The 25648-nt window shown below is 49.3% G+C and overlaps 1 protein-coding gene across 2 annotated transcripts in view; it reads left to right on the top strand.

Moving 5' to 3' along the window:
* c10h12orf56 (chromosome 10 C12orf56 homolog) overlaps nucleotides 1–25648 on the top strand; it is a 146617-nt gene that overhangs the window by 28070 nt on the left and 92899 nt on the right. For both annotated transcript variants that reach the window (XM_073058797.1, XM_073058796.1), the window contains exon 2: nucleotides 22411–22576. In XM_073058797.1, coding sequence (XP_072914898.1) covers nucleotides 22411–22576 — 166 coding nt within the window. The remainder of the gene's footprint in view (nucleotides 1–22410; nucleotides 22577–25648) is intronic.

The following is a 25648-nucleotide window of genomic DNA, read 5'->3' as shown; positions in this document are numbered from 1 at the left end:
CCTAACCCGTACATCATGCCCACAATTCACTAACCCTAACCCGTACACCATGCCCACAACTCACTAACCCGTACATCATGCCTACAACTCACTAACCCTAACCCGTACATCATGCCCAGAACTCACTAACCCTAACCCGTACATCATGCCCACAACTCACTAACCCTAACCCGTACATCATGCCCACAACTCACTATCCCTAACCCGTACATCATGCCCACAACTCACTAACCCTAACCCGTACATCATGCCCACAACTCACTGACCCTAACCCGTACATCATGCCCATAACTCACTAACCCTAACCCGTACATCATGCCCACAACTCACTAACCCTAACCCGTACATCATGCCCACAACTCACTATCCCTAACCCGTACATCATGCCCACAACTCACTAACCCTAACCCGTACATCATGCCCACAACACACTATCCCTAACCCGTACACCATGCCCACAGTTCACTGACACTAACCCGTACATCATGCCCACAACTCACTAACCCTAACCCGTACATCATGCCCACAACTCACTATCCCTAACCCGTACATCATGCCCTCAACTCACTATCCCTAACCCGTACATCATGCCCACAACTCACTATCCCTAACCCGTACATCATGCCCACAACTCACTATCCCTAACCCGTACATCATGCCCACAACTCACTAACCCTAAGCCGTACATCATGCCCACAACTCACTATCCCTAACCCGTACATCATGCCCACAACTCACTAACCCTAGCCCGTACATCATGCCCACAACTCACTAACCCTAACCCGTACATCATGCCCACAACTCACTAACCCTAACCCGTACATCATGCCCACAGTTCACTAACCCTAACCCGTACATCATGCCCACAACTCACTAACCCTAACCCGTACACCATGCCCACAACTCACTAACCCTAACCCGTACACCATGCCCACAACTCACTAACCCTAACCCGTACATCATGCCCACAGTTCACTAACCCTAACCCGTACATCATGCCCACAACTCACTAACCCTAAACCGTACATCATGCCCTCAACTCACTAACCCTAACCCGTACATCATGCCCACAGTTCACTAACACTAACCCGTACATCATGCCCACAACTCACTAACCCTAACCCGTACACCATGCCCACAACTCACTAACCCTAACCCGTACATCATGCCCACAACTCACTAACCCTAACCCATACATCATGCCCACAGTTCACTAACACTAACCCGTACACCATGCCCACAACTCACTAACCCTAACCCGTACATCATGCCCACAACTCACTAACCCTAACCCGTACATCATGCCCACAGTTCACTAACCCTAACCCGTACATCATGCCCACAACTCACTAACTCTAACCCGTACACCATGCCCACAACTCACTAACCCTAACCCGTACACCATGCCCACAACTCACTAACCCTAACCCGTACATCATGCCCACAGTTCACTAACCCTAACCCGTACATCATGCCCACAACTCACTAACCCTAAACCGTACATCATGCCCTCAACTCACTAACCCTAACCCGTACATCATGCCCTCAACTCAATAACCCTAACCCGTACATCATGCCCACAACTCACTAACCCTAACCCGTACATCATGCCCACAACTCACTAACCCTAACCCGTACATCATGCCCACAGTTCACTGACCCAAACCCGTACATCATGCCCACAACTCACTAACCCTAACCCGTACATCATGCCCATAGTTCACTAACCCTAACCCATACATCATGCCCACAGTTCACTGACCCAAACCCATACATCATGCCCACAACTCACTAACCCTAACCCGTACATCATGCCCACAGTTCACTAACCCTAACCCGTACATCATGCCCACCACTCACTAACCCTAACCCGTACATCATGCTCACAACTCACTAACCCTAACCCGTACATCATGCTCACAACTCACTAACCCTAACCCGTACATCATGCCCTCATCTCACTGACCCTAACCCGTACATCATGCCCACAACTCACTAACCCTAACCCGTACACCATGCCCACAACTCACTAACTATAACCCGTACATCATGCCCACAGTTCACTAACCCTAACCCGTACATCATGCCCACAGTTCACTAACCCCAACCCGTACATCATGCCCACAACTCACTAACCCTAACCCGTACACTATGCCCACAACTCACTAACCCTAACCCGTACACCATGCCCACAACTCACTAACCCTAACCCGTACACCATGCCCACAGTTCACTAACCCTAACCCATACATCATGCCCACAACTCACTAACCCTAACCCGTACATCATGCCCTCAACTCACTAACCCTAACCCGTACATCATGCCCACAACTCACTAACCCTAACCCGTACATCATGCCCACAACTCACTAACCCTAACCCATACATCATGCCCACAGTTCACTAACACTAACCCGTACATCATGCCCACAGTCCACTAACCGTAACCGGTACATCATGCCCACAGTTCACTAACTGTAACCGGTACATCATGCCCACAGTTCACTAACCCTAACCCGTACATCATGCCCGCAACTCACTAACCCTAACCCGTACACCATGCCCACAACTCACTAACCCTAAACCGTACATCATGGCCACAACTCACTAAACCTAACCTGTACATCATGCCCTCAACTCACTAACCCTAACCCATACATCATGCCCACAGTTCACTAACACTAACCCGTACATCATGCCCACAACTCACTAACCCTAACCCGTACACCATGCCCACAACTCACTAACCCTAACCCGTACATCATGCCCACAACTCACTAACCCTAACCCATACATCATGCCCACAGTTCACTAACACTAACCCGTACACCATGCCCACAACTCACTAACCCTAACCCGTACATCATGCCCACAACTCACTAACCCTAACCCGTACATCATGCCCACAGTTCACTAACCCTAACCCGTACATCATGCCCACAACTCACTAACCCTAACCCGTACACCATGCCCACAACTCACTAACCCTAACCCGTACACCATGCCCACAACTCACTAACCCTAACCCGTACATCATGCCCACAGTTCACTAACCCTAACCCGTACATCATGCCCACAACTCACTAACCCTAAACCGTACATCATGCCCTCAACTCACTAACCCTAACCCGTACATCATGCCCTCAACTCAATAACCCTAACCCGTACATCATGCCCACAACTCACTAACCCTAACCCGTACATCATGCCCACAACTCACTAACCCTAACCCGTACATCATGCCCACAGTTCACTGACCCAAACCCGTACATCATGCCCACAACTCACTAACCCTAACCCGTACATCATGCCCATAGTTCACTAACCCTAACCCATACATCATGCCCACAGTTCACTGACCCAAACCCATACATCATGCCCACAACTCACTAACCCTAACCCGTACATCATGCCCACAGTTCACTAACCCTAACCCGTACATCATGCCCACCACTCACTAACCCTAACCCGTACATCATGCTCACAACTCACTAACCCTAACCCGTACATCATGCTCACAACTCACTAACCCTAACCCGTACATCATGCCCTCATCTCACTGACCCTAACCCGTACATCATGCCCACAACTCACTAACCCTAACCCGTACACCATGCCCACAACTCACTAACTATAACCCGTATATCATGCCCACAGTTCACTAACCCTAACCCGTACATCATGCCCACAGTTCACTAACCCCAACCCGTACATCATGCCCACAACTCACTAACCCTAACCCGTACACCATGCCCACAACTCACTAACCCTAACCCGTACACCATGCCCACAACTCACTAACCCTAACCCGTACACCATGCCCACAGTTCACTAACCCTAACCCATACATCATGCCCACAACTCACTAACCCTAACCCGTACATCATGCCCTCAACTCACTAACCCTAACCCGTACATCATGCCCACAACTCACTAACCCTAACCCGTACATCATGCCCACAACTCACTAACCCTAACCCGTACATCATGCCCTCAACTCACTAACCCTAACCCGTACATCATGCCCACAACTCACTAACCCTAACCCGTACATCATGCCCTCAACTCACTAACCCTAACCCGTACATCATGCCCACAGTTCACTGACCCAAACCCGTACATCATGCCCACAACTCACTAACTCTAACCCGTACATCATGCCCATAGTTCACTAACCCTAACCCATACATCATGCCCACAGTTCACTGACCCAAACCCATACATCATGCCCACAACTCACTAACCCGTACATCATGCCCACAACTCACTAACCCTAACCCGTACATCATGCCCACAACTCACTAACCCTAAACTGTACATCATGACCACAATTCACTAACCCTAACCCGTATATCATGCCCACTGTTCACTAACCCTAACCCGTACATCATGCCCACAGTTCACTAACCCTAACCCGTACACCATGCCCACAACTCACTAACCCGTACATCATGCCCACAACTCACTAACCCTAACCCGTACATCATGCCCACAACTCACTAATCCTAACCCGTACATCATGCCCACAATTCACTAACCCTAACCCGTACATCATGCCCACAATTCACTAACCCTAACCCGTACATCATGCCCACAATTCACTAACCCTAACCCGTACATCATGCCCACAGTTCACTAACACTAACCCGTACATCATGCCCACAACTCACTAACCCTAACCCGTACACCATGCCCACAACTCACTAACCCTAACCCGTACATCATGCCCACAACTCACTAACCCTAACCCATACATCATGCCCACAGTTCACTAACACTAACCCGTACACCATGCCCACAACTCACTAACCCTAACCCGTACATCATGCCCACAACTCACTAACCCTAACCCGTACATCATGCCCACAGTTCACTAACCCTAACCCGTACATCATGCCCACAACTCACTAACCCTAACCCGTACACCATGCCCACAACTCACTAACCCTAACCCGTACACCATGCCCACAACTCACTAACCCTAACCCGTACATCATGCCCACAGTTCACTAACCCTAACCCGTACATCATGCCCACAACTCACTAACCCTAACCCGTACATCATGCCCTCAACTCACTAACCCTAACCCGTACATCATGTTATCAACTCACTAACCCTAACCCGTACATCATGCCCACCACTCACTAACCCTAACCCGTACATCATGCTCACAACTCACTAACCCTAACCCGTACATCATGCTCACAACTCACTAACCCTAACCCGTACATCATGCCCTCATCTCACTGACCCTAACCCGTACATCATGCCCACAACTCACTAACCCTAACCCGTACACCATGCCCAGAACTCACTAACTCTAACCCGTACATCATGCCCACAGTTCACTAACCCTAACCCGTATATCATGCCCGCAGTTCACTAACCCTAACCCGTACATCATGCCCACAGCTCACTAACCCTAACCCGTACATCATGCCCACAACTCACTAACCGTAACCGGTACATCATGCCCTCATCTCACTGACCCTAACCCGTACATCATGCCCACAATTCACTAACCCTAACCCGTATATCATGCCCACAGTTCACTAACCCTAACCCGTACATCATGCCCACAGTTCACTAACCCTAACCCGTACACCATGCCCACAACTCACTAACCCTAACCCGTACATCATGCCCACAACTCACTAACCCTAACCCGTACATCATGCCCACAACTCACTAACCGTAACCGGTACATCATGCCCTCATCTCACTGACCCTAACCCGTACATCATGCCCACAATTCACTAACCCTAACCCGTATATCATGCCCACAGTTCACTAACCCTAACCCGTACATCATGCCCACAGTTCACTAACCCTAACCCGTACACCATGCCCACAACTCACTAACCCTAACCCGTACATCATGCCCACAACTCACTAACCCTAACCCGTACATCATGCCCACAACTCACCAGCCCTAACCCGTACATCATGCCCACAACTCACTATCCCTAACCCGTACATCATGCCCACAACTCACTAACCCTAAACCGTACATCATGACCACAATTCACTAACCCTAACCGTACATCATGCCCACAGTCCACTAACCGTAACCGGTACATCATGCCCACAGTTCACTAACCGTAACCGGTACATCATGCCCACAGTTCACTAAACCTAACCCGTACATCATGCCCTCAACTCACTAACCCTAACCCGTACACCATGCCCACAACTCACTAACCCTAAACCGTACATCATGGCCACAACTCACTAACCCTAACCTGTACATCATGCCCTCAACTCACTAACCCTAACCCATACATCATGCCCATAGTTCACTAACACTAACCCGTACATCATGCCCACAACTCACTAACCCTAACCCGTACACCATGCCCACAACTCACTAACCCTAACCCGTACATCATGCCCACAACTCACTAACCCTAACCCTAGCCCTAACCCATACATCATGCCCACAGTTCACTAACACTAACCCGTACACCATGCCCACAACTCACTAACCCTAACCCGTACACCATGCCCACAACTCACTAACCCTGACCCGTACAACATGCCCACAACTCACTAACCCTAACCCGTACACCATGACCACAACTCACTGACCCTAACCCGTACATCATGCCCACAACTCACTAACCCTAACCCGTACACCATGCCCACAACTCACTAACCCTAAACCGTACATCATGGCCACAACTCACTAACCCTATCCTGTACATCATGCCCTCAACTCACTAACCCTAACCCGTACACCATGCCCACAACTCACTAACCCTAACCCGTACATCATGCCCACAACTCACTAACCCTAACCCATACATCATGCCCACAGTTCACTAACACTAACCCGTACAGCATGCCCACAACTCACTAACCCTAACCCGTACATCATGCCCACAACTCACTAACCCTAACCCGTACATCATGCCCACAGTTCACTAACCCTAACCCGTACATCATGCCCACAACTCACTAACCCTAACCCGTACACCATGCCCACAACTCACTAACCCTAACCCGTACACCATGCCCACAACTCACTAACCCTAACCCGTACATCATGCCCACAGTTAACTAACCCTAACCCGTACATCATGCCCACAACTCACTAACCCTAAACCGTACATCATGCCCTCAACTCACTAACCCTAACCCGTACATCATGCCCTCAACTCACTAACCCTAACCCGTACATCATGTTATCAACTCACTAACCCTAACCCTAACCCTAACCCGTACATCATGCCCACAGTTCACTAACCCTAACCCGTACATCATGCCCACCACTCACTAACCCTAACCCGTACATCATGCTCACAACTCACTAACCCTAACCCGTACATCATGCTCACAACTCTCTAACCCTAACCCGTACATCATGCCCTCATCTCACTGACCCTAACCCGTACACCATGCCCAGAACTCACTAACTCTAACCCGTACATCATGCCCACAGTTCACTAACCCTAACCCGTATATCATGCCCGCAGTTCACTAACCCTAACCCGTACATCATGCCCACAACTCACTAACCCATACATCATGCCCACAACTCACTAACCCTAACCCGTACATCATGCCCACAACTCACTAACCGTAACCGGTACATCATGCCCTCATCTCACTGACCCTAACCCGTACATCATGCCCACAACTCACTAACCCTAAACCGTACATCATGACCACAATTCACTAACCCTAACCCGTACATCATGCCCACAGTTCACTAACCCTAACCCGTACACCATGCCCACAACTCACTAACCCGTACATCATGCCCACAACTCACTAACCCTAACCCGTACATCATGCCCACAACTCACTATCCCTAACCCGTACATCATGCCCACAAATCACTAACCCTAACCCGTACACCATGACCACAACTCACTGACCCTAACCCGTACATCATGCCCACAACTCACTAACCCTAACCCGTACATCATGCCCACAACTCACTAACCCTAACCCGTACACCATGCCCACAACTCACTAACCCTAAACCGTACATCATGGCCACAACTCACTAACCCTAACCCATACATCATGCCCTCAACTCACTAACACTAACCCGTACACCATGCCCACAACTCACTAACCCTAACCCATACATCATGCCCACAACTCACTAACCCTAACCCGTACATCATGCCCACAGTTCACTAACCCTAACCCGTACATCATGCCCACAACTCACTAACCCTAACCCGTACACCATGCCCACAACTCACTAACCCTAACCCGTACACCATGCCCACAACTCACTAAACCTAACCCGTACACCATGACCACAACTCACTGACCCTAACCCGTACATCATGCCCACAACTCACTAACCCTAACCCGTACATCATGCCCACAACTCACTAACCCTAACCCGTACACCATGCCCACAACTCACTAACCCTAACCCGTACATCATGCCCACAACTCACTAACCCTAACCCGTACACCATGCCCACAACTCACTAACCCTAAACCGTACATCATGGCCACAACTCACTAACCCTAACCCATACATCATGCCCACAGTTCACTATCACTAACCCGTACACCATGCCCACAACTCACTAACCCTAACCCGTACATCATGCCCACAACTCACTAACCCTAACCCAAACATCATGCCCACAGTTCACTAACACTAACCCGTACACCATGCCCACAACTCACTAACCCTAACCCGTACATCATGCCCACAACTCACTAACCCTAACCCGTACACCATGCCCACAACTCACTAACCCTAAACCGTACATCATGGCCACAACTCACTAACCCTAACCCATACATCATGCCCACAGTTCACTATCACTAACCCGTACACCATGCCCACAACTCACTAACCCTAACCCGTACATCATGCCCACAACTCACTAACCCTAACCCAAACATCATGCCCACAGTTCACTAACACTAACCCGTACACCATGCCCACAACTCACTAACCCTAACCCGTACATCATGCCCACAACTCACTAACCCTAACCCGTACATCATGCCCACAGTTCACTAACCCTAACCCGTACATCATGCCCACAACTCACTAACCCTAACCCGTACACCATGCCCACAACTCACTAACCCTAACCCGTACACCATGCCCACAACTCATTAACCCTAACCCGTACATCATGCCCACAGTTCACTAACCCTAACCCATACATCATGCCCACAACTCACTAACCCTAAACCGTACATCATGCCCTCAACTCACTAACCCTAACCCGTACATCATGCCCTCAACTCACTAACCCTAACCCGTACATCATGCCCACAACTCACTAACCCTAACCCGTACATCATGCCCACAACTCACTAACCCTAACCCGTACATCATGCCCTCAACTCACTAACCCTAACCCGTACATCATGCCCACAACTCACTAACCCTAACCCGTACATCATGCCCTCAACTCACTAACCCTAACCCGTACATCATGCCCACAACTCACTAACTCTAACCCGTACATCATGCCCATAGTTCACTAACCCTAACCCATACATCATGCCCATAGTTCACTGACCCAAACCCATACATCATGCCCACAACTCACTAACCCTAACCCTAACCCGTACATCATGCCCACAGTTCAGTAACCCTAACCCGTACATCATGCCCACAACTCACTAACCCTAACCCGTACACCATGCCCACAACTCACTAACCCTAACCCGTGCATCATGCCCACAACTCACTAACCCTAACCCTAACCCTAACCCATACATCATGCCCACAGTTCACTAACACTAACCCGTACACCATGCCCACAACTCACTAACCCTAACCCGTACACCATGCCCACAACTCACTAACCCTGACCCGTACAACATGCCCACAACTCACTAACCCTAACCCGTACACCATGACCACAACTCACTGACCCTAACCCGTACATCATGCCCACAACTCACTAACCCTAACCCGTACACCATGCCCACAACTCACTAACCCTAAACCGTACATCATGGCCACAACTCACTAACCCTATCCTGTACATCATGCCCTCAACTCACTAACCCTAACCCGTACACCATGCCCACAACTCACTAACCCTAACCCGTACATCATGCCCACAACTCACTAACCCTAACCCATACATCATGCCCACAGTTCACTAACACTAACCCGTACAGCATGCCCACAACTCACTAACCCTAACCCGTACATCATGCCCACAACTCACTAACCCTAACCCGTACATCATGCCCACAGTTCACTAACCCTAACCCGTACATCATGCCCACAACTCACTAACCCTAACCCGTACACCATGCCCACAACTCACTAACCCTAACCCGTACACCATGCCCACAACTCACTAACCCTAACCCGTACATCATGCCCACAGTTCACTAACCCTAACCCGTACATCATGCCCACAACTCACTAACCCTAAACCGTACATCATGCCCTCAACTCACTAACCCTAACCCGTACATCATGCCCTCAACTCACTAACCCTAACCCGTACATCATGTTATCAACTCACTAACCCTAACCCTAACCCTAACCCGTACATCATGCCCACAGTTCACTAACCCTAACCCGTACATCATGCCCACCACTCACTAACCCTAACCCGTACATCATGCTCACAACTCACTAACCCTAACCCGTACATCATGCTCACAACTCTCTAACCCTAACCCGTACATCATACCCTCATCTCACTGACCCTAACCCGTACACCATGCCCAGAACTCACTAACTCTAACCCGTACATCATGCCCACAGTTCACTAACCCTAACCCGTATATCATGCCCGCAGTTCACTAACCCTAACCCGTACATCATGCCCACAACTCACTAACCCATACATCATGCCCACAACTCACTAACCCTAACCCGTACATCATGCCCACAACTCACTAACCGTAACCGGTACATCATGCCCTCATCTCACTGACCCTAACCCGTACATCATGCCCACAACTCACTAACCCTAAACCGTACATCATGACCACAATTCACTAACCCTAACCCGTACATCATGCCCACAGTTCACTAACCCTAACCCGTACACCATGCCCACAACTCACTAACCCGTACATCATGCCCACAACTCACTAACCCTAACCCGTACATCATGCCCACAACTCACTATCCCTAACCCGTACATCATGCCCACAACTCACTAACCCTAACCCGTACACCATGACCACAACTCACTGACCCTAACCCGTACATCATGCCCACAACTCACTAACCCTAACCCGTACATCATGCCCACAACTCACTAACCCTAACCCGTACACCATGCCCACAACTCACTAACCCTAAACCGTACATCATGGCCACAACTCACTAACCCTAACCCATACATCATGCCCTCAACTCACTAACACTAACCCGTACACCATGCCCACAACTCACTAACCCTAACCCATACATCATGCCCACAACTCACTAACCCTAACCCGTACATCATGCCCACAGTTCACTAACCCTAACCCGTACATCATGCCCACAACTCACTAACCCTAACCCGTACACCATGCCCACAACTCACTAACCCTAACCCGTACACCATGCCCACAACTCACTAAACCTAACCCGTACACCATGACCACAACTCACTGACCCTAACCCGTACATCATGCCCACAACTCACTAACCCTAACCCGTACATCATGCCCACAACTCACTAACCCTAACCCGTACACCATGCCCACAACTCACTAACCCTAAACCGTACATCATGGCCACAACTCACTAACCCTAACCTGTACATCATGCCCTCAACTCACTAACCCTAACCCATACATCATGCCCACAGTTCACTATCACTAACCCGTACATCATGCCCACAACTCACTAACCCTAACCCGTACACCATGCCCACAACTCATTAACCCTAACCCGTACATCATGCCCACAGTTCACTAACCCTAACCCATACATCATGCCCACAACTCACTAACCCTAAACCGTACATCATGCCCTCAACTCACTAACCCTAACCCGTACATCATGCCCTCAACTCACTAACCCTAACCCGTACATCATGCCCACAACTCACTAACCCTAACCCGTACATCATGCCCACAACTCACTAACCCTAACCCGTACATCATGCCCACAACTCACTAACCCTAACCCGTACATCATGCCCACAACTCACTAACCCTAACCCGTACATCATGCCCACAACTCACTAACCCTAACCCGTACATCATGCCCTCAACTCACTAACCCTAACCCGTACATCATGCCCACAACTCACTAACCCTAACCCGTACATCATGCCCTCAACTCACTAACCCTAACCCGTACATCATGCCCACAACTCACTAACTCTAACCCGTACATCATGCCCATAGTTCACTAACCCTAACCCATACATCATGCCCATAGTTCACTGACCCAAACCCATACATCATGCCCACAACTCACTAACCCTAACCCTAACCCGTACATCATGCCCACAGTTCAGTAACCCTAACCCGTACATCATGTTATCAACTCACTAACCCTAACCCTAACCCTAACCCTAACCCTAACCCGTACATCATGCCCACAGTTCACTAACCCTAACCCGTACATCATGCCCACCACTCACTAACCCTAACCCGTACATCATGCTCACAACTCACTAACCCTAACCCGTACATCATGCTCACAACTCACTAACCCTAACCCGTACATCATGCCCTCATCTCACTGACCCTAACCCGTACATCATGCCCACAACTCACTAACCCTAACCCGTACACCATGCCCAGAACTCACTAACTCTAACCCGTACATCATGCCCACAACTCACTAACCGTAACCGGTACATCATGCCCTCATCTCACTAACCCTAACCCGTACATCATGCCCACAACTCACTAACCCGTACATCATGCCCACAACTCACTAACCCTAACCCGTACATCATGCCCACAACTCACTAACCGTAACCGGTACATCATGCCCTCATCTCACTGACCCTAACCCGTACATCATGCCCACAACTCACTAACCCTAAACCGTACATCATGACCACAACTCACTAACCCTAACCCGTACATCATGCCCACAACTCACTAACCCTAACCCGTACATCATGCCCACAGTTCACTAACCCTAACCCGTACATCAAGCCCACAACTCACTAACCCTAACCCGTACATCATGCCCACAACTCCCTAACCCTAACCCTAACCCTAACCCTAACCCTAACCCTAACCCTAACCCTAACCCTAACCCTAACCCTAACCCTAACCCTAACCCGTACATCATGCCCACAACTCACTAACCCTAAACCGTACATCATGACCACAATTCACTAACCCTAACCGTACATCATGCCCACAGTCCACTAACCGTAACCGGTACATCATGCCCACAGTTCACTAACCGTAACCGGTACATCATGCCCACAGTTCACTAACCCTAACCCGTACATCATGCCCTCAACTCACTAACCCTAACCCGTACACCATGCCCACAACTCACTAACCCTAAACCGTACATCATGGCCACAACTCACTAACCCTAACCTGTACATCATGCCCTCAACTCACTAACCCTAACCCATTCATCATGCCCATAGTTCACTAACACTAACCCGTACATCATGCCCACAACTCACTAACCCTAACCCGTACACCATGCCCACAACTCACTAACCCTAACCCGTACATCATGCCCACAACTCACTAACCCTAACCCTAACCCTAACCCATACATCATGCCCACAGTTCACTAACACTAACCCGTACACCATGCCCACAACTCACTAACCCTAACCCGTACACCATGCCCACAACTCACTAACCCTGACCCGTACAATATGCCCACAACTCACTAACCCTAACCCGTACATCATGCCCACAGTTCACTAACCCTAACCCGTACATCATGCCCACAACTCACTAACCCTAAACCGTACATCATGCCTTCAACTCACTAACCCTAACCCGTACATCATGCCCTCAACTCACTAACCCTAACCCGTACATCATGCCCACAACTCACTAACCCTAACCCGTACACCATGCCCACAACTCACTAACCCTAACCCGTACATCATGCCCACAACTCACTAACCCTAACCCGTACATCATGCCCATAGTTCACTAACCCTAACCCATACATCATGCCCACAGTTCACTGACCCAAACCCATACATCATGCCCACAACTCACTAACCCTAACCCGTACATCATGCCCACAGTTCACTAACCCTAACCCGTACATCATGTTATCAACTCACTAACCCTAACCCGTACATCATGCCCACAGTCCACTAACCCTAACACGTACACCATGCCCTCAACTCACTGACCCTAACCCGTACACCATGGCCACAGTTCACTAACCCTAACCCGTACATCATGCCCACAACTCACTAACCCTAACCCGTACATCATGCCCACATCTCACTAACCCTAACCCGTACATCATGGCCACAACACACTAACCCTAACCCGTACATCGTGCCCACAACTCACTGACCCAAACCCATACATCATGCCCACAACTCACTAACCCTAACCCGTACATCATGCCCTCAACTCACTAACCCTAACCCGTACACCATGCCCTCAACTCACTAACCCTAACCCGTACATCATGTTATCAACTCACTAACCCTAACCCTAACCCTAACCCGTACATCATGCCCACAGTTCACTAACCCTAACCCGTACATCATGCCCACCACTCACTAACCCTAACCCGTACATCATGCTCACAACTCACTAACCCTAACCCGTACATCATGCTCACAACTCTCTAACCCTAACCCGTACATCATGCCCTCATCTCACTGACCCTAACCCGTACATCATGCCCACAACTCACTAACCCTAACCCGTACACCATGCCCAGAACTCACTAACTCTAACCCGTACATCATGCCCACAGTTCACTAACCCTAACCCGTATATCATGCCCGCAGTTCACTAACCCTAACCCGTACATCATGCCCACAACTCACTAACCCTAACCCGTACATCATGCCCACAACTCACTAACCGTAACCGGTACATCATGCCCTCATCTCACTGACCCTAACCCGTACATCATGCCCACAACTCACTAACCCTAACCCGTACACCATGCCCAGAACTCACTAACTCTAACCCGTACATCATGCCCACAGTTCACTAACCCTAACCCGTATATCATGCCCGCAGTTCACTAACCCTAACCCGTACATCATGCCCACAACTCACTAACCCTAACCCGTACATCATGCCCACAACTCACTAACCGTAACCGGTACATCATGCCCTCATCTCACTGACCCTAACCCGTACATCATGCCCACAACTCACTAACCCTAAACCATACATCATGACCACAATTCACTAACCCTAACCCGTACATCATGCCCACAGTTCACTAACCCTAACCCGTACACCATGCCCACAACTCACTAACCCGTACATCATGCCCACAACTCACTAACCCTAACCCGTACATCATGCCCACAACTCACTATCCCTAACCCGTACATCATGCCCACAACTCACTAACCCTAACCCGTACACCATGACCACAACTCACTGACCCTAACCCGTACATCATGCCCAAAACTCACTAACCCTAACCCGTACATCATGCCCACAACTCACTAACCCTAAACCGTACATCATGGCCACAACTCACTAACCCTAACCCATACATCATGCCCTCAACTCACTAACACTAACCCGTACACCATGCCCACAACTCACTAACCCTAACCCATACATCATGCCCACAACTCACTAACCCTAACCCGTACATCATGCCCACAGTTCACTAACCCTAACCCGTACATCATGCCCACAACTCACTAACCCTAACCCGTACACCATGCCCACAACTCACTAACCCTAACCCGTACACCATGCCCACAACTCACTAAACCTAACCCGTACACCATGACCACAACTCACTGACCCTAACCCGTACATCATGCCCACAACTCACTAACCCTAACCCGTACATCATGCCCACAACTCACTAACCCTAACCCGTACACCATGCCCACAACTCACTAACCCTAAACCGTACATCATGGCCACAACTCACTAACCCTAACCTGTACATCATGCCCTCAACTCACTAACCCTAACCCATACATCATGCCCTCAACTCACTAACACTAACCCGTACACCATGCCCACAACTCACTAACCCTAACCCATACATCATGCCCACAACTCACTAACCCTAACCCGTACATCATGCCCACAGTTCACTAACCCTAACCCGTACATCATGCCCACAACTCACTAACCCTAACCCGTACACCATGCCCACAACTCACTAACCCTAACCCGTACACCATGCCCACAACTCACTAACCCTAACCCGTACATCATGCCCACAGTTCACTAACCCTAACCCGTACATCATGCCCACAACTCACTAACCCTAACCCGTACATCATGCCCACAGTTCACTAACCCTAACCCATACATCATGCCCACAACTCACTAACCCTAAACCGTACATCATGCCCTCAACTCACTAACCCTAACCCGTACATCATGCCCTCAACTCACTAACCCTAACCCGTACATCATGCCCACAACTCACTAACCCTAACCCGTACATCATGCCCACAACTCACTAACCCTAACCCGTACATCATGCCCTCAACTCACTAACCCTAACCCGTACATCATGCCCACAACTCACTAACTCTAACCCGTACATCATGCCCATAGTTCACTAACCCTAACCCATACATCATGCCCATAGTTCACTGACCCAAACCCATACATCATGCCCACAACTCACTAACCCTAACCCTAACCCGTACATCATGCCCACAGTTCAGTAACCCTAACCCGTACATCATGTTATCAACTCACTAACCCTAACCCTAACCCTAACCCTAACCCTTACATCATGCCCACAGTTCACTAACCCTAACCCGTACATCATGCCCACCACTCACTAACCCTAACCCGTACATCATGCTCACAACTCACTAACCCTAACCCGTACATCATGCTCACAACTCACTAACCCTAACCCGTACATCATGCCCACAGTTCACTAACCCTAACCCGTTCATCAAGCCCACAACTCACTAACCCTAACCCGTACATCATGCCCACAGTTCACTAACCCTAACCCGTACATCATGCCCACCACTCACTAACCCTAACCCGTACATCATGCTCACAACTCACTAACCCTAACCCGTACATCATGCTCACAACTCACTAACCCTAACCCGTACATCATGCCCACAGTTCACTAACCCTAACCCGTTCATCAAGCCCACAACTCACTAACCCTAACCCGTACATCATGCCCACAACTCACTAACCCTAACCCGTACACCATGCCCACAACTCACTAACCCTAAACCGTACATCATGGCCACAACTCACTAACCCTAACCTGTACATCATGCCCTCAACTCACTAACCCTAACCCATACATCATGCCCTCAACTCACTAACACTAACCCGTACACCATGCCCACAACTCACTAACCCTAACCCATACATCATGCCCACAACTCACTAACCCTAACCCGTACATCATGCCCACAGTTCACTAACCCTAACCCGTACATCATGCCCACAACTCACTAACCCTAACCCGTACACCATGCCCACAACTCACTAACCCTAACCCGTACACCATGCCCACAACTCACTAACCCTAACCCGTACATCATGCCCACAGTTCACTAACCCTAACCCGTACATCATGCCCACAACTCACTAACCCTAACCCTAACCCGTACATCATGCCCACAGTTCAGTAACCCTAACCCGTACATCATGTTATCAACTCACTAACCCTAACCCTAACCCTAACCCTAACCCTAACCCTTACATCATGCCCACAGTTCACTAACCCTAACCCGTACATCATGCCCACCACTCACTAACCCTAACCCGTACATCATGCTCACAACTCACTAACCCTAACCCGTACATCATGCTCACAACTCACTAACCCTAACCCGTACATCATGCCCACAGTTCACTAACCCTAACCCGTTCATCAAGCCCACAACTCACTAACCCTAACCCGTACATCATGCCCACAGTTCACTAACCCTAACCCGTACATCATGCCCACCACTCACTAACCCTAACCCGTACATCATGCTCACAACTCACTAACCCTAACCCGTACATCATGCTCACAACTCACTAACCCTAACCCGTACATCATGCCCACAGTTCACTAACCCTAACCCGTTCATCAAGCCCACAACTCACTAACCCTAACCCTAACCCTAACCCTAACCCTAACCCTAACCCTAACCCGTACATCATGCTCACAACTCACTAACCCTAACCCGTACATCATGCCCTCATCTCACTGACCCTAACCCGTACATCATGCCCACAACTCACTAACCCTAACCCGTACACCATGCCCAGAACTCACTAACTCTAACCCGTACATCATGCCCACAGTTCACTAACCCTAACCCGTATGTCATGCCCGCAGTTCACTAACCCTAACCCTAACCCTAACCCTAACCCTAACCCTAACCCTAACCCTAATGCGCGGGCCCTAACCCTAACCCTAACCCTAACCCTAACCCTAACCCTAACCCTAACCCTAACCCTAACCCTAACCCTAACCCTCACTAACCCTAACCCGTACATCATGCCCACAACTCACTAACCGTAACCGGTACATCATGCCCTCATCTCACTGACCCTAACCCGTACATCATGCCCACAACTCACTAACCCTAAACCGTACATCATGACCACAATTCACTAACCCTAACCCGTATATCATGCCCACAGTTCACTAACCCTAACCCGTACATCATGCCCACAGTTCACTAACCCTAACCCGTACACCATGCCCACAACTCACTAACCCGTACATCATGCCCACAACTCACTAACCCTAACCCGTACATCATGCCCACAACTCACTAACCCTAACCCGTACATCATGCCCACAACTCCCTAACCCTAACCCGTACATCATGCCCACAACTCACTAACCCTAACCCGTACATCATGCCCACAACTCACTATCCCTAACCCGTACATCATGCCCACAACTCACTAACCCTAACCCGTACACCATGACCACAACTCACTGACCCTAACCCGTACATCATGCCCACAACTCACTAACCCTAACCCGTATATCATGCCCACAACTCACTAACCCTAAACCGTACATCATGACCACAATTCACTAACCCTAACCGTACATCATGCCCACAGTCCACTAACCGTAACCGGTACATCATGCCCACAGTTCACTAACCGTAACCGGTACATCATGCCCACAGTTCACTAACCCTAACCCGTACATCATGCCCACAACTCACTGACCCTAAACCGTACATCATGGCCACAACTCACTAACCCTAACCTGTACATCATGCCCTCAACTCACTAACCCTAACCCATTCATCATGCCCATAGTTCACTAACACTAACCCGTACATCATGCCCACAACTCACTAACCCTAACCCGTACACCATGCCCACAACTCACTAACCCTAACCCGTACATCATGCCCACAACTCACTAACCCTAACCCTAACCCTAACCCATACATCATGCCCACAGTTCACTAACACTAACCCGTACACCATGCCCACAACTCACTAACCCTAACCCGTACACCATGCCCACAACTCACTAACCCTGACCCGTACAATATGCCCACAACTCACTAACCCTAACCCGTACATCATGCCCACAGTTCACTAACCCTAACCCGTACATCATGCCCACAACTCACTAACCCTAAACCGTACATCATGCCTTCAACTCACTAACCCTAACCCGTACATCATGCCCTCAACTCACTAACCCTAACCCGTACATCATGCCCACAACTCACTAACCCTAACCCGTACATCATGCCCACAACTCACTAACCCTAACCCGTACACCATGCCCACAACTCACTAACCCTAACCCGTACATCATGCCCACAACTCACTAACCCTAACCCGTACATCATGCCCATAGTTCACTAACCCTAACCCATACATCATGCCCACAGTTCACTGACCCAAACCCATACATCATGCCCACAACTCACTAACCCTAACCCGTACATCATGCCCACAGTTCACTAACCCTAACCCGTACATCATGTTATCAACTCACTAACCCTAACCCGTACATCATGCCCACAGTCCACTAACCCTAACACGTACACCATGCCCTCAACTCACTGACCCTAACCCGTACACCATGGCCACAGTTCACTAACCCTAACCCGTACATCATGCCCACAACTCACTAACCCTAACCCGTACATCATGCCCACATCTCACTAACCCTAACCCGTACATCATGGCCACAACACACTAACCCTAACCCGTACATCGTGCCCACAACTCACTGACCCAAACCCATACATCATGCCCACAACTCACTAACCCTAACCCGTACATCATGCCCACAACTCACTAACCCTAACCCGTACACCATGCCCACAACTCACTAACCCTAACCCGTACACCATGCCCACAACTCACTAACCCTAACCCATACATCATGGCCATAACACACTAACCCTAACCGGTACTGTTACGAACCCCGTAACTGGGTCACTTAGCAGCAAAGATAGAGAGGTCCGTTGAAGTCTGATGGTACTATTTTTAAACGTTTTTATTTATAAAGGGGCACAAAAGTAAGGTTAATACAAACATTCAGATAATATACATCGTCAATACTCAATCTAAAGCGCGGGTATAGTAATAATCATCAATAAGAAGTACTCTATCGTTTTTTCTAGGGGTAAAAATATTGTCCGATGGAAATATAAAAGTCTCTCTAGGTCATGCAGGCTTTCCTTTTGGGGACCGCTGGGTTTCACGTGTTGGAGAGAGAGAGAGAGATTTTTTGGTGAGAAAGGAAACTTGCCCAGTCTTTTAGGACGCAAACCGTTGAATCGGGAACGTGGGTTCCCCGTTGTTAGTTCAAAGTCCTTTTCGGTGTTATCAGCCACCCGTTCCCCAGGCCAGGGGAAACGGACCACACGTGGCTTCCGAATAGCTTCCCGTTATCACGGGAGCGATGAGCAATGGTGTCTGCTTCTGGTGCGTCGCTAGGGGACTGCCCCCTGCAGCCCCTCTTTTATCTTGACTTGCAGGGTTGTAGATGTCAATCAGGGTGGGGTGATGCAATCCCCAGCCCACATTGCCCGAGGGTGTACACGTAGCCCAGTTCACGTTGCCCTGAGAGCTGGCACGTAGTATAGGATCGCAATCCACAAAGGTGTCTCCAAGAAACAATGGCCAAATCCGTTGCTTTGTCTTGCTGAGGATTCTCTCTCATTTCCTGGGTCCAAGACCCGAATTAATTGCGATCTTGCGATTCTCAAGAAGGAGGGGGCTGGGATCATAACAGTACATCATGTCCACAGTTCACTAACCCTAACCCGTACATCATGCCCACAACTCACTAACCCTAACCCGTACATCATGCCCACAACTCACTAACCCTAACCCGTACATCATGCCCACAACTCACTAACCCTAACCCGTACATCATGCCCACAACTCACTAACCGTAACCGGTACATCATGCCCTCATCTCACTGACCCTAACCCGTACATCATGCCCACAACTCACTAACCCTAAACCGTACATCATGACCACAATTCACTAACCCTAACCCGTATATCATGCCCACAGTTCACTAACCCTAACCCGTACATCATGTCCACAGTTCACTAACCCTAACCCGTACATCATGCCCACAACTCACTAACCCTAACCCGTACATCATGCCCACAACTCACTAACCCTAACCCGTACATCATGCCCACAACTCACTAACCCTAACCCGTACACCATGCCCACAGTTCACTAACCCTAACCCGTACATCATGCCCACAACTCACTAACCCTAAACCGTACATCATGCCCACAACTCACTAACCCTAACCCGTACATCATGCCCACAACTCACTAACCCTAACCCGTACATCATGGCCTCCCTGACAAAGTTCTTGTTTGTAAAAGTTGGGTGTTTTTTATTGCTTCTTTGACCATCAGGCTCTTGAACCGAGCTTCACTTGCCCCATCGCTGAAATACACGTTCTCAGTAACAAGGACTTGTTATCTCACGTTCTCGATATTCATTACTAATGTACTTATTATTATTGAGAGGTTTGGATAGGGTAGACAGAGTCTTTTTTTCCCAGGATAGAAATGTCAGGTACGATAGGGCGTGCATTTAAAGTGAGGAGAGAAAGTTTATAAGAGATTGTGAGGTTTTTTTTTAACACAGAGAGTGCTGCTGGCAGTCTGCCAGGGGTGCCAGTACAATATTGGCATTTACTAGGCTTTTAGAGTGACACGTGTATGTGCTGGGCATGGAAGGAGATGGATTGTGTGTATCCAGAAGAGAGTTGGTTTAATGTGTTGGGCACAGACGTTGTTGGTAGATGGGCTGGTTCCTGTGATGCTGCCCCCACCTCCAGACCAGTGTCAGAGTTGAGTCATTTTGTATAAAATCTGCTTTCAGATCAATGATTACCCTGAGTTTCTGAGTGGCCGAGACCGTGAATCTGCACAGCATATCCGCATCAGTTACGTTGCACAGACAGCGAAGGAACAACAGAGAACAGCGGGCAGCAGTAAAGAGAGACCTGCTCGTATCGGCGGCAGGAGGAAGTTTGGCCTCGAGGAAGGTATGAATTTTATTTGTTTGTGGACTGGGGGCATTTCTGGCAGGGACTGTCCCTAACTGTCCTTTGACTAGGTGGAGTGGAACCATCTTCACGTGTTGTCCTCCCATAGGTACAGATACTCTCACAGAGCTGTTGCCAAGGGAGTTCCAAAGGTTAGTTGCTCATGATGAGGGGAAGGAGATGTACACCCACTGGTCACTTTGTTAGATAATTACTGTATCATTTGGTGACAGCTGAGTGTACGTTCGTGATCGTCTCCTGCTGCAGCCCGCCCCCTTCAGGGTTCGATGTGTTGTGTGACAGTGCACTCCTCTCGTGTAACACGTGGTTTTTCTTGACTTACTGTCACCTCCCTGGCAGTTTAAAACAGCCTGGCCAATTCTCCTCTAACCTCTATTTAACAAGATGTTTTCACTCACAGAACTACTGTTCTCTGGATGTGTTTTTTAGTTTTTCACACCATTCTCGGTAAACCCTAGAGACTTCAGTGTGTGAAAATCTCAGGATATCAGCAGTTCCTGAGATTCTCAATCCACCCCATCTGTCACCAACAAACATTCACAGTCAAAGGCACTTCGATCACATTTCTTCCCCATTCTGATGATTAGTGCAAACAACTGAATCCTCTTGACCGTGTTTGCAAAATTGGCTGATTAAATATTTGCGCTAGAGTAGGTGTACAGATGTACCTAATAAAGTGGCCAGTGACTGTTTTCCATGTGGATTGTGTGCTGCCCCAAGGGGGACCTCTCGTACGCCTATTACCCCTGTCCTTTCTTCTTCTGGAGGCTGCAAACGACACATTTCACTGTATGTTTTGAAGTACACGTGGCAGGTAAATTGAATCTTGCAATTGTAACCAAGAATGTGTTGACAACTTGTGATGAAAATTGGTGTCAGGCAAGGTGTAAGTCGAGCAATCATTTGTTCAGCAAACCAATTAATTTACAGCAAAATCTGTCTGTTTATAGAATTGAAGACACCATTTTTATGGCAGAAACTACAGCAGCTTCTCCCAGTAAAAGCAGGATAAATAAGTGATGAATGGAGTATAGTAATATCCCATCCATGTAAAAATTATTCTCGGATTCTCAGCAGTCTGCAGGTTAAATCCACAGAAGTCCCTTTCTCACCTGATTTGTCCGGGGGGGGGGGGGGCGGAAACTTGTCCTTAATTGCAACAAACACAAGTTGCTCTGTTTTGCCTTTCAATTGAGCTTAGTTGATCACTGATGGTGGCAATGGCTTGGATGTGAAAATTCAGTTATATTGGCAGAACCTTGCACCTTTTATACCCTCACAACAAGCTGGAGGAACTCAGCAGGTCGGGCAGCATCCGTGGAAACGAGCAGTCAACGTTTCGGGCCGAGACCCTTTGTCAGGACTGAAGAGGGAGGGGGCAGGAGCCCTATAAAGAAGGTGGGGGGAGGGGGAAGGTGCCAGGTGAAAAACCAATCAGAGGAAAGATCTAGTGGTGGGGGAGGGGAAGCAGGGAGGGGATAGGCAGGAAAGGTGAAGAAGGAATGTAAGGGGAAAGCACAATGGGTAGTAGAAGGAGGCAGAACCATGAGGGAGGTGATAGGCAGCTGGAGGAGGAGGCAGAGTGAAAGTGGGATGGGGGAAGGGAGAGGGAGGGAATTACTGGAAGTTGGAGAATTTAATGTTCATACCAAGGGGATGGAGACTACCCAGACGGTATATGAGGTGTTGCTCCTCCAACCTGAGTTTGGCCTCATCATGGCAGTAGAGGAGGCCATGTATGGACATATCTGAATGGGAATGTGAAGCAGAGTTGAAGTGGGTGGCAACCGGGAGATCCTGTCTGATGTGGCGGACGGAGCGTAGGTGCTCGACGAAGCGGTCCCCAATCTGCGTCGGGTCTCACCGATGTAGAGGAGACCACACCGGGAGCACCGGATGCAATAGATGACCCCAACAGACTCACAAGTGAAGTGTTGCCTCACCTGGAAGGACTGTTTGGGGCCCTGAATGGTGGTAAGAGAGGAGGTGTAGGGACAGGTGTAGCACTTACACTTGCAGGGATAAGTACCAGGTGGGAGATCTGTGGGGAGGGACGTGTGGACTAGGCAGTCGCGGAGGGAACGATCCCTGCGAAAAGCAGAGAGGGGTAGAGAGGGAAAGATGTGCTTAGTGGTGGGGTCCATACATGGCCTCCTCTACTGCCACGATGAGGCCAAACTCAGGTTGGAGGAGCAACACCTCATATACCGTTTGGGTAGTCTCCAGCCCCTTGGCATGAACACTGAATTCTCCAACTTCCAGTAATTCCCTCCCTCTCCCTTCCCCCATCCCAATTTCACTCTGCCTCCTCCTCCAGCTGCCTATCACCTCCCTCATAGTTCTACCTCCTTCTACTACCCATAGTGCTTTCCCCTTACATTCCTTCTTCACCTCTCCGGCCTATCCCTCCCTGCTTCCCCTCCCCCACCCTTTGATCTTTCCTCTGATTGGTTTTTCACCTGGCACCTTCCCCCTCCCCCCACCTTCTTTATAGGGCCCCTGCCCCCTCCCTCTTCAGTCCTGACAAAGGGTCTCGGCCCAAAACGTTGACTGTTCATTTCCACGGATGCTGCCCGACCTGCTGAGTTCCTCCAGCGTGTTGTGTTTGTTGCTTTGACCCCAGCATCTGCAGTGTACTTTGTGTTTACCTTTTATTCCCTCTTCTTTTTCCTTTACTTTTCTTCCCCTAAATGTGGAAATGTGTATTGAAAGTTTCTCCTGACCTAGGCAGGGATATAGACAGAGTCAGCAGTTCTCCCAGCTGCTTTTATAACTAAATCATATTTGCACAATTAACTTTCTAGAGTCAGAGTCATTCAGCACTACAGCACAGAAACAGGCCCTTCAGCCCATCTAGTCCACATTGAAACATTTACACTGCTTAGTTCCACCGATTTGTTCCTAGGCCATAGCACTCCATACCCCTCCCATCCGTGCACCTGCCCAAACTGCACCTGCACCACACACTGAGTGAAGAAGTTGCCCCTAAATATTTCTCCTTTCACCCTTACCCTATTGCCTCCGGTTCTAGTCTCACCCAACCTCAGTGGA

This window comes from Hemitrygon akajei, chromosome 10, assembly GCF_048418815.1.
Source record: "Hemitrygon akajei chromosome 10, sHemAka1.3, whole genome shotgun sequence".
NCBI classification, from domain to species: Eukaryota; Metazoa; Chordata; class Chondrichthyes; order Myliobatiformes; family Dasyatidae; genus Hemitrygon; species Hemitrygon akajei.
The sequence above is the reverse complement of the archived record's forward strand: the minus strand, read 5'-3'. Positions and strand labels throughout refer to the sequence as shown.